The sequence below is a fragment of the Corella eumyota genome, chromosome 1 (genome assembly GCF_963082875.1).
Source record: "Corella eumyota chromosome 1, kaCorEumy4.1, whole genome shotgun sequence".
Taxonomy (NCBI): domain Eukaryota; kingdom Metazoa; phylum Chordata; class Ascidiacea; order Phlebobranchia; family Corellidae; genus Corella; species Corella eumyota.
In genome coordinates, this window is record NC_137490.1 from 3,097,311 (window position 1) to 3,109,463 (window position 12,153).

At 31.8% G+C, this 12,153-nt stretch overlaps 2 protein-coding genes across 3 annotated transcripts; one reads left to right on the forward strand and one right to left on the reverse strand.

The window, feature by feature from the left end:
* Window positions 1-374: 374 nt before the first annotated feature.
* On the forward strand, window positions 375-10,216 carry LOC145751725 (cilia- and flagella-associated protein 70-like). Of its 2 annotated transcripts, none has more exons than XM_082567888.1 (24): window positions 375-435; window positions 593-767; window positions 1,021-1,132; window positions 1,291-1,469; window positions 1,639-1,815; window positions 2,009-2,127; window positions 2,577-2,726; window positions 2,884-2,963; window positions 3,173-3,342; window positions 3,520-3,711; window positions 4,111-4,340; window positions 4,558-4,678; window positions 5,060-5,191; window positions 5,290-5,415; window positions 5,614-5,750; window positions 6,162-6,251; window positions 6,428-6,609; window positions 7,098-7,250; window positions 7,635-7,795; window positions 8,319-8,471; window positions 8,740-8,901; window positions 9,446-9,535; window positions 9,786-9,887; window positions 9,967-10,216. In XM_082567888.1, exons 2-24 carry the CDS (start codon window positions 618-620, stop codon window positions 10,093-10,095), a joined length of 3,297 nt encoding a protein of 1,098 aa, XP_082424014.1. In that variant the 5' UTR covers window positions 375-435; window positions 593-617; the 3' UTR covers window positions 10,096-10,216. The 2 variants fall into 2 exon arrangements, with proteins under 2 accessions (XP_082424014.1, XP_082424013.1); XM_082567887.1 differs by having other exon boundaries at window positions 389-452.
* A 547-nt stretch (window positions 10,217-10,763) lies between these two features.
* Window positions 10,764-12,113, reverse strand: LOC145764049 (uncharacterized). The gene is made up of 2 exons (XM_082575616.1): window positions 11,707-12,113; window positions 10,764-11,468 (listed from the first exon to the last, which is right to left on the reverse strand). The coding sequence occupies exons 1-2, from the start codon at window positions 12,016-12,018 to the stop codon at window positions 10,764-10,766; spliced, it is 1,017 nt and encodes a 338-aa protein (XP_082431742.1). The 5' UTR covers window positions 12,019-12,113.
* Between the last annotated feature and the right edge of the window lie 40 nt (window positions 12,114-12,153).

A 12,153-nucleotide genomic window follows, 5' to 3' on the forward strand; every position in this document is an offset into this window, starting at 1 on the left:
ATAGTTTTGTTTGTTTACGTGGATTTTGAGAAAAATATCTGCTTTTATTAAATACAAAAATAAGTTATTGTAAGATATGTAAAAATACAAAAATATAAAAAATGTTATTTAATTATGTGTATTTTTTACTTGTTGTTTTGCTTTTAATTATTAGCGACTTTTCAGACGTTTAACCATTTACTAGCTTTATAGGATTTGGTATATTTTCTTAGTCAGAAATTAATTTTTTACATATTTAATGTTAATTAAAAAAAATTTTAGTTTGGCTGAATTTGTTTGGTAGATTTTTTATAAAAATATTTTAATTGGCAACTCTGAATTTAGGTTTGTAAAATTATTCGGAAACTTTGCCGAATAAAAAAAATAAAACCATGGCAACAAGTAACGCACAAATTTTAAAGAATAAATTAATTTGATAACAGTTCTAGCAATTAGGTAAATGATTTTATCAGGTAAAATTAAGCATTTTTTAAAGATTAAGGTCTAAGGTTTAAGTGCATAATAACAACTATTGTGATAAGCGATTATTCAGGATGTTTAAATTAAAACTTTACAAAATTTTATTTTATTTAATAAAAAATTCTTAATTCAGTTTCAGATAGAAAAATATATGTAAAATGGCGGAGTACTCAGACTCTCTTCGTTTGTTGGAGAGCATTCACATTAACATAACTCGTGCTCGGAAACTTAAGGGATTAAAAGGAGATGTTTTAACTTCTTTCGTCAAACTTGAATTTGATGGAAAAAATTTGGGAGATTCATCAAAGGTTAGTTTTTTTTTGTATATATCTTTATTCTCGACGTAAAAAAGGCCAATGCGCGACTTAAACATAGAGTAACATCAGTTGCTCCGACCTAGTCTCGAGTTGCCTGTGGCAGTTTGGGATATTATAGATTATAATTGCCCGATAATTATGCTGCTGATTAAGTGCTGGCTCAGCAGGAGTTCATACCGTTTATAACGCCTTACGCTATAAACGGTATAAACAGTTGAAAAAAAAATTAAATTATATTTTCCAGGTTGAATCATCAAGTGAAGCTGATGCTGAATATAATTTCTCTTCAAGTTTTGATTGTTCGTTAACTGAAGGATCTCACACACTTGAAGATGTGGCTTCTAAACCTGTTTTGGGTAAAAACCTATTTATTGTAAAACAGTTAATTTAATTAATAAATCATTTTTGTTTTCTGTTAATTAATCATAAGAAAAATCCCAAAAACTTTTTATTTTTTTGCTGTTTTTAACTTTATTTTTAATGTTTTTATTTTTTTGATGTTTTTATTTCTCAGTGACTGTAATTGAGGTTTTGCCTAAAGAGAAAAAGCAAAAAGAGGAAAAATCTTCAGTTTTGGGTCAATGTGCAATTGACTTGTTACCATTACTTGTTAGCTCTGAACTACAATTCAAAACCTCATTGGAAATTCATCCAATCAGTGGCTCACCTCTTGAAAATAATGATTCGACAAAGGTACATAATTTGTATCTATTATTTGTATGTTTATTGTTTAAGTTTTACTATTACGGTATAACTCTCAACAAAGTTAAATATTGTAACATACAAAATTTCATTACTTACAATCAAAAGTTTGGATTGTTAGTCAATTTACAAAAAAATTTAAAAAAATATTAATTTTTAGGCCGAGATAGATGTTTGTATTTCTGTAAACGAACCTCTCTTGGATGGTGACCAAATATCGAAAAATAATTTATTGACTGTTCGAGTTGGATCGGCTTACTCTCTTCCTGATGTTTGGTCCTCAACTGGATCTCAATATAACTACACTGTTGCTCTTCCTATACCTGTCAACCCAGAGGTCAGTAAATTGTGATATTGATAAACAATCTTCTATTTTAAAGTTGTCGCTTCTAAATAATAACATTTTTTTAAAAAGTATGTTAACTTTAATAGTCAAACAGCAAATAATAGTGTTGGCCATGAATTGCACTTTGTCATTTAATATTCTGTGTTTAGAATATTTTTTATTTTGATCTTTTTTTATTTTACAGAAAGACATTTCTCTTATATTTTCAAATGGTTCTTTTAAACCATTTACTGAGAAAGAACACCATAAAAAACCAATTAAATGGTACAAGATCCCAAATGCCAATCTCAATTTACCAGTTGGGTAGGAACAGATTTTTCTAAACTCTAATTTTAGTAAAAAAGTAACTTAATTTTTTGTTTAAATATGTTTTTAATTGCTAGTTTTAAAGAAGCCATTCACACTGTTAATTATAATATGTGACATTTTTTTTTTTTTTTTTGTATATATCTTTATCCTCGATGTGGGAAAGTCGAAATGCGCGACTTAAACATAGAGTAACATAAGTTACTCTGACCCAGTCTCGAGTTGCCTGTTGTAGTTTGGGATTTTATAGATTATAATTGCCCGATAATTATGCTGCTGATTAAGTGCTGGCTCAGCAGGAGTTCATATCGTTTATAGCGCCTTACTCAAGGGCGCTACAGCATGAGATCAGTGGGGATTGAACCCACGACCTCATGTGTGGTGTAGCAAGAGTTCTTACCACTACACCACGCTGCTGGTATAATTTAAATTAATTTTTTTTTTAGTTGTTTTGAACGAGTCCCGATTGACAAAGAAAGGGGAGATTTTCGCACCCAAGAATTTGCTGAGTTTCGAAGTGATACCGAAACCGATAAAAATCGAATAACTTGGGATATTGAAAGAAGATGTCATTTGGAACCTGATGCTAAGACAGAGTAAGAGATGTTAGATCATGTTCTCTGTGTAAATAAAATGATGCCTATAAATATGAATTGGTCTAAAAATTATTTTTTTATCAAGAATAAACATTTCTATACTCTAAAAATTATTTTTTTATCGAGAATATTTTTAAAATTTACATTATCTTTAAAGGTTTCAAAACAAGATTGCACAAACAAGATATTGGCCGGTTGAGGTGATGAGGACAGTTCCTACTCAGGCTAAAGGAGCTGGTAACTAAATTTTTAATTTTAAGTATATTAAACTTACATTTCCAATGGTTTAAACTTAAACGGTAAATTATAATTTGTTATTTTTTTGGGGTCATAGTAAAACTGAATTTTTGAAAGAAAAAAATGTAAAATCTGCTAGAAATTTAACTAAATGAATTTATTAAGTTTTATTTTGTTATAATGTTAACAAAATATATATTTCAATTAAGTTACAGGGGGTGGAAAGAAAGATAAAAGTGTAACTATAGAAGAGGAAGGAAATGTATCCTACCATGGAGTTTGTTACGTTGATCTCGCTCCTCTTCTTTACCCTGGTGTTTGCTCGGTTGCCGGAGCTTTCTGTATCCACCCTTTCCGTGAACAAGAACTATCTGAGAAGGTTTTTTTTTAGTTTAAAATTTTTTACAATTTTGTATCAATTTGAGATTTGCAATAAATCAAAAGAAATTTTTTTAGCTAGAAATTCTGTAACAGATTTTTAAATTTCTGATGTACACATATGTTCGAATTGTTGCTTTTAAATAAACTTAGTTTTCTCAATATTTTTTCTTTTTAGACCAAACGAAAAAATCCAATTGCTCTTGAAGTAGCTAGAACACAGAGTAGCACAAGTCGTGTCACAGGTAATTCTCCTGTTCTGAAAGGCAAACTAGGTGGAGCTAAAGACCAAGGATCAACAACTATGTCGAAGAAAGGATCGGCGGTCAAACAATCCGATACAACCGCTGAATCTTTGGAAGTTCAACAGGTGATAGACAATATTTTTATGTAATAGTAACTTTTTTTTTCTGTATCTTTATCCTCGATGTGGGAAAATTGAATGCGCGACTTAAACATAGAGTAACATCAGTTACTCCGACCCAGTCTCAAGTTGCCTGTGGCAGTTTGTGTAATTTAGATTCTAATTGCCAATAATTATGCTGTTAATTAAGTGCTGGCTCAGCAGGAGTTCATACCGTTTATAGCGCCCTACTCAAGGGCGCTACAGCATAAGCTCAGTGGGGATTGAACCCACAACCTTATGTGTGGTGTAGCAAGTGAACTTTGAATGAAACAAACTTTAACAAATTAAACTAACAAGAAGTAAAATTTTAAAATATGATTTAAACATAAACTAAAAAATTATGTTTGCAATTATTTTGTGTAGAACCTTGAAGCTTGTGCTTACACTGAATCTCGAACATATTTGTATATGGATTTTACTCTTGCTCGCCCTCTAGTGCCTAGAAGAGAGCCAGAAGAACTGGCAAGTCAGGTTCGAGAATATATTCCACCAAGACCCCAGTTTAAACGAACTGTTGGAGGAGCAGAAAAGGCTGTCGAAGATTTTCATGCTCAGCTATCCTCTGTGGCTACAATGGTATTGGATGAATACAGGTAAAAAAAAATTTAAATGTTGTAAAAAAAATAAGAATTTGTAAATTTTTTTCTGAATATATTTCAGCTTCACTAGAACAGTAATAATAATAACCAACCATATTTAAAGTTAAATTGGTGAGAAAAAAGGCTTTGCAAAAATTTATGAATTAAAACTTGATTTTCTATTAAGTGCAATAATAAACATTTTTAAAAACATTTTTTTTAACTATTTTAGAGAGGTATTTGGAATGGATAGTTCGGAAAACTTCCCTGAAAAACAAAAGGAAAGAAAAAATGAGTTGATTTACATGCTTAACTCATCTGGGAAATATTTTGCATTCAAAGAACAATTAAAAGTAAGTTTCACCCAATATTTCCCAACCTATTTTTTTTACATATTTTTTATTTTTGATGTGGGAAGGTCAAATTAATGAGCTAAACATAGAGTAACGTCAGTTACCCCAACCCAGTCTCAAGTTTTCTTTGGCAGTTTGGGATATTATTGTTTATAATTACCTGATAATTGTAATCTTCTGATTAATGGTTGGCTTAACAAGAATTCATAATATTTATATTGTCTTACTTAAGTTAGCTACAGCATGGGAGTGGTGTTAATCAAACTCCGGACCTCATTAATTGATTAATAAACTCTATAGTCAAGTTTTTAAAAAAAAAATATATTTTTTATTTTATTTGTTGTTATTTTTTTTAACTGATTTTTTAACACATATTTTTAGCATGCAGTGGTTAAAATTGTACGTGAGAAATACATGAAAACTGCTTCATTTACAAACAAGGATGAATTACAAACTTTTCTGACCGAACTTTATGTTTATTTGGTTGATGAAATGCACTCAGCTTTACATAAGGTTTGTTACAAGTTTGTTTATTTTTTTTTACTTGATAAATTACGTTTTTAGTTTACCCTTTTTAAAAACAACATTTATTTTTATCTATTTTCTTTCAGGTTCTCCCAGTGGAAGAAAGTATGGAGGACCAGATGGACTCAGTTGTGGATTCTGAACAACTTAAGAGGTTTGCACAAGAAGCTGAGGTGAACGAGGAATATGATATGGCCTCCAAATATTATCAGGTATTACACAAACTTATACTGCAGTAGGAGAGTGGAGAAGACAAAAAATTTTTAGTTTTTTTTTTTAAACGCCTACTAGTGTATAATGTTAAATTATAACATATTTTGTAAAGTTAAAGTTATTTATTACAAATTACCTGTTTTCAGTAAATTTTATATTTTTGTTAAGGTTAACAAAATTTTGCCATGTTATTTTAGGATAGATTGTCAAAGAATGAGAAGGATCCAGAACATTGGCTTGATTACGGAACTTTTAATTTACTGATTGGTAATCATGGAAAAGCAAAGGAATGTTTTAAAGAAACTGTTGCATTGAAGGATGATTACGTTGAAGGGTATTTAGGATTTTTTAGTTTGTGTGACAAAATCTCTTTAAGTTACAATCCGGATCTTGACATTTAACTAACATGTTCCTTTTAAATTTATTTATCTTCGATGTGGAAAGGTCAACTACCTGATCTAAACATAGAGTAATATCAGTTACTCCAACCCAGTCTCGAGTTAATTTTAACAGTTTGGATGTTATTGAATATAATTGCCCGATAATTAAACTGCTAATTAAGTATTGGCTTAGCAGAAGTTTATATTGTTTAGCACCTCACTTAAGGGCTACAGCATAAGAGCAGTGAGGATTGAACCCATGACCTTGTGTCATGTGGTGTTGCAAGGGTTTTTACCACTACACCACGCTGTGTGTTAGTACATTTGTCACTATTATGCCTAAAACTGCAATAAATTATTATCAGATTACTGATGTATGGAATAATGTGTGCTGGGGATGAAGGAGCTGAAGCTGAAACCGTTTTCGAAAGAGCAACTTCAATTGCTGAAAAAAGGTTGGTTTGTGGGTGATTTAATTAAAAGCCAAAGTGTTATTATTACTGTAGAACTTCAAATTTACAAAACTAATGAAGTCCTATCACATGATATCACATGAAAAATTATAGTTTACTTTTATATTTTGTTAGTAAAAAATATCAACTCTTTGGTAACCTTAGCTATGTTTTTTCAGTTCATTGCCATCAAGTTTACCCTGGACAATCTTGGCCTTGTTTTATGATAGTCAGGGAAATGACATTCTGGCAGAATATTCCTTCTCTGAGGCCCACAGATTAAATGTTCTGCCAGTTGTGCCTCAACCAGCTGAAGAAGAAGCCATATCTGAAGATAACAAGGAGGCAACAGAAACAAAAAGTAATTAAATCTAAAAAAATTAAAATGTTTGGTTGTGTAAATTAGTGGGTAAAGCACTTGGCATTATAATGGAAGGTTTTGAGTTTGATTCTTATTTATAATATTGACCGGCAGCGTGGTGTAGTGGTAAGAACACATGAAGTCGTGGGTTCATTCCCACGGATCTCATGCTGTAGCGTCTATGAGTAAGGCGCTTTAAACGGTATGAACTCTTGCTGAGCCAGCACTTAATCAGCAGCATAATTACCGGACAATTATAATCTATAATATTTCGAACTGCCACAGGCAGCTCGAGACTGGGTTGGAGTAACTAATAATACTCTATGTTTAAGTCGCGCATTCGACTTTCCCACATCGAGGATAAAGATTTATACAAAGAAAAAACATGTTGTAGAATACTTAATTGGGCGGTCACAGTATATTTTTTTGGTCATAGATACTGTTTCTTTTTCTTTTGAAGTTTGATTTATTTGATTATCCTTTTTTAGCTGACTCAAATGTGGAATCAACTAATCCCAACACTGAAGATGCTTCATCCACTCTGGCACCTCCTAGTGGAAATATTCGACCACAACAACCTGGCTCGGCAAAGTCCAATTCAGTTAGAGGAAGTAAGACTGCTACAAGTACCAGTAAACGAGGTAAGTTTGACTGTTTTTAAACTGTTTTTAAGTTTAAAGTACTGCTAAATACTTGCCTATTTAAAAACAATGGGGGCCTTGTATTGATAAGCATAATAATAATATCTGTGTATCAGCCGCATGGTGTAGTGGTCAGAACACTTGGCTTCACTACATTTGTTATTGGGTGATCCCTATTGCCCCTAGTGATCCCTATTAATTAGCAGCGAAATTATTGGGCAATTATTATCTATAGGCTATAATATTTCAAACTGCTATAGGTTACTCGAGACTGGGTCAGGGTAACGGATGTTACGTTATGTCACTCTTTCTTAAATATTTTAATATAAATAACAATATATTGAATTGTAAGCCTTTAACTAGTTTACATAAATGACTTTGTAGATGGTGGTACAGCACGTGGAGGCTCGACAGTTAACAGTGCTACATCACGTGACCATGAATCAAAAGTAAAACAGGAAAAAAAAGAACCAGAAACCACTGTTCCTCCTTTCACTATTTTTCTGCAAGCCTCACAGTGGTTACTTGATAGAAAAGCTTTGAAGGTAAATTTGTTAAATTATTCTTAGCTACATTAAAAGCATTGAATTTGTTCGTTTTAAACTCTTATTTAATGTAAAATGTTTTCTTGTCATTTTTTGCATATTTGGTAAATAAATTTGTGCTTGTTTTTTTTAAATTTATATTTTTTCTCGATGTCAAAAGTCAACTTTACGACCCATACATAGAGTAAAATAAGTTAGTCTTAAGTTTTCATAGGCGGTTTGGAATAATATAAATATGGTTGCTAAACAATTAAGCCGTTGATTAAGTGTTATCTTAGCAGGGATTCCTACCGCTTATGTCGACTTACTCAAGGGCGATACAATATAAAAAGCAATGAGAATCAAACCCAAGACCTTATGTAGTGAAGCCACTTCTTCTTTAAATATAACTATTAGGTTTAATATAACCATTTTTTTTAAATCGAATAAATAAATTATTTTGGCATATGATATTCACAGCATCTTAACTATGTGACGATGTATTGCTACTTGCTATTATTTGTTGCACGTGTGTTTTTTTTAGTTTGCTGAAATCGCCCTTTCCAAGGAGTTATTGGCACCAAACGGTGGCCCAAGTGCTGAGTATTACATCGCTTTAACTCGACTGCAGATGATCAAGAAGGAATATCGATCTGGGAAAGAAAGCTTGAAGTTGGCAACTTCTATGGATAACGAGGTGATTTTTATAAATTTTATTTTGCTTTTAGTATCTTTACTAGCAGTAACTACTTTCTCATATGATTAAGTAAGTATGACTTACAGTTTATTTGTTAACTATGATTAAAATAATACTTTTATTTACCTAAATATATATTTTATATGCATAAAAAAAAAACTTTTTCTTAATAATTGTTTTGTTTTAAAACGTAGTCTATCTCTCTTTCTTAGTTTCAGTTTCAGTGTTTAAACTAACATGGTAATACTTTATTTAACTGTATATCTAGCACCCTGATGCATGGGCGATGATGGGACATTTGAATTACGTTTCTGGTGACTATGAAACAGCGAGAGATTGTTACGAACGAACTGTCGCCTTTGTGGCTGACGCTGCTGAAATGCATTCGATTTATCTTAGATTGGCTTCAATATATCTTCAGGAAGAACAGGTATATAATTTCAAGGCCTAAACGGTGGTGTAAAATTAGTGAAAGTCGTGCCTACTACTTTTAAATGAAAACTTTTTTTCCACTTATTCTCAATGTACCGGCAGCGTGGTGTAGTGGTAAGAACACTTGCTTCACCATTGATGTGGTGTAACACCACACATGAGGCCGTGGGTTTAATCCCCACTGCTCTCATGCTGTAGCGCCCTTGCGTAAGGGCCTATTACGGTATAAACTCTTGCTGAGCCAGCACTTAATCAGCAGTATAGTTATCGGGTAATTATAATCTATAATATCCCAAACTGCCACAGGCAACTCGAGACTGGGTCGGAGTTACTGATGTCACTCTATGTTTAAGTCGCACATTCGACTTTACCACATTGAGGATAAAGATATATACAAAAAAATGTTTAAATAAGGATTTAAAATTTGTAGTTAATTTAAATAAATACTCACTTAACTCTATATTACCAGTACGTTAAAGTTTGTTCACAAATGCTTGTTAAACTATGTCTGGGCACATTTTTTCAACCATTGATTTGTTTAGTTTTTGAAATCGAAACGAACTTTTTTGCTCGGCTGCAAACATTCTCCAACTTGTATTTCTTGGTTGGGTGTCGGGATTTCATGCTACAGAGTAAGTATTGCCTTTTGCTGGGGGTTGATTTTAACAATTTATAAATTTTTTTCTTAATTTGTACAAGTTCGTTTTTTACTATAGGTTATCTGGGTTAGAAATTGAAATTATCAGTTACTGTCCTAACATATAGTTATCATATTTTATTTATCTACGTCTTTAACCAATTAAAAAAATTTTATTTACATTTTTGACCTATTTTATAAAATTTTATATTTAATTTAAGTTAAAATTTTATATTTAATTTAAGTTGGGTGAGATTACAGAGGCAGAAGATGCATTGGCTGAAGCAAATATTTTAAATAACTCGAACGCCGACGTTTGGGCTTATTTGTCTCTGGTTTGTTTAAAGGTAATTCAAACATTTTTAAAATAAAAAAATTGCTAAAATGAAAAATTAAATCAAATTTTGTTTTTATTTTTTTTATTAGACCGAAAGAAAATTGGAGGCTGAGCAGTCTTACAAGTTCGCTATCAAACTCGGTTTAAAAGATGATCATCTACTTCAAGAAATTAATTCTCTACAAAAAGAATGCGGGTTTGGTGACCCTTCGTTCTAAGTAGACGCACTGTAATATATATGGACAATTTTTACTGTGATTTTTATATTTTTGTATATGTTTTAAGGACATTTATAAACGCAGATTTATGTTTATTTTTATTGTGTTTAAATAAATACATAAATTCATCAAAAATTTTTCTTGGTCATTATTTATGAGTAATCAATATCCAGTTATTTTAGTTTAATGACGTAGTAATCTAAGTGTGACAAAGTAACTTTAAAACACAAATAAACAGACCCGAGACCTGGTCAGGATCAAAAGTTATCAGGGTAAGACGTAAAAGTGATTTCACTAGATGATGGCGCCGACAAACATACCCCAGATTCTGATATGGTATGTTGTATGTCTATATCTAATACAGTTTGGCAGTCGAAAATTTGCTTTTAGGCGGTTTTAGGTCGCCATTTTGTAAAAAAAATTTACTTTTTCTTGTTAACTTTTTATATTTAACAGACTTGTTTTACGTTTATTGTTTTAAAATAGCCCTGGCATATATTGATATTTTTAAGGACACTATGTTAGTAAAATTGGAATTATAAATAACATTCCATTTACATCTTTTAACGAATTTTTTTTATTTTTTTATTGAGAACCTAATAATAACAAATAAAACTTTTAAAGCTTAGTTTAACAACAACAAACTTCTCATAAATAAAAACCTATTTTTACGATGGGGTTTGAAATATTACGGGTTGTAATTCTATCAGATCTCGTGGACTATTTTGCGCATCAGGCAAATCATTGCAAACAGGTTCGCCTTGCTTGGACAAACCGTCGTTAAAATAGGAAATTTGCTGCAAACCTATGTCCTCAGATGGCCGTAAAGGGTCTATAATAATTTTTTCACCATAACTCATAGTTGATATAGAAGGTAAGGTTTGGTAGGCATTGTTTTGTGCCATGATCTGATGTGCTTGCATGTCTGGGAACTGATCGTGCTGGTATATTATAGCCCCTGTATTTGGCTGCCTTAATCCAAATGCTTGGTTATTGTTGTTATATTCCAAAATGTCTTGATTTTCTTCATCGTAAGAATGGAGTGGTGTGTTATCAATTAACACATTAGGGTTTTGTACCATCGGGTTGTATTGGTTTAACACCACCTCAAATTCGCTTATAAACTTCGCCTTTCTTACAAGTTGTACATACGGCATTGGTTGAGCAATATTGTTGGTTGGTGCAACATAAGAAATCGAAGTATCTACAAAAGTGTTTGCTTTTTCAGTACCCCATTTTGACTTTTCCTGCTGATTGTTGTCGACTGTTTCTAAAGCTTCTGCCCATACGGCCTCTGGCCAGCCAGTTCTTCCTTTCTTTCGCTTTTTTACTGGCACACCATTATTATTCGATTTTGACTTCGACTCGTCGTCCTTATGAAAACAAAGTTTTTTATCTTACGTTACCGCTAATGTTATTAATACGATACGTGAAGAGAAAAATTTAATTGGACGAAGGGGGTCAAACGTAAGAAGTTGACTTTGTTACTTATATAAAAATATTGAGGGAGTGTTTATTTTAAATATATGGCATTTTACAAATAATAACTGGCAATATTTATTTAAAAATATAGTAACAAGTTAGTCTACGTTATATTAAGATTTCATTTACCTTGGATAAGTTGTATTTCTTTCTGTCGCGTGATCTTAAATCCTTATAATCAGCATGAAACTCTTTTCCGTTCCTTGGGTCGCCTGGCTCACTATTTTCCAATATATCGGACAGGTAACCAATATAAGACGAAGCCAAGCGCAATGTTTTTATCTTTGAAAGTTTAGTATCTGGTGGGACGTTGGGAATACATTTCCTAAGATCCGAAAACGCTTTGTTAATGCACTCTGTTCTTTTCTTTTCCTTCTGTCTTGTAGTTTTAGTATCATCAAGATGCATTCCTTCGCCAATTTGATACAATCTTGAATTCATTACTTTACAAATCCCATTTCATATTTAACCAGTTTTACCATCTATTTAAACACGCACTTATAAAACACAAAAACTATTTAGGCTTATGCACGTTTACAAAAAATGAAACCTTTTTCATACTTTCGATCATAACTT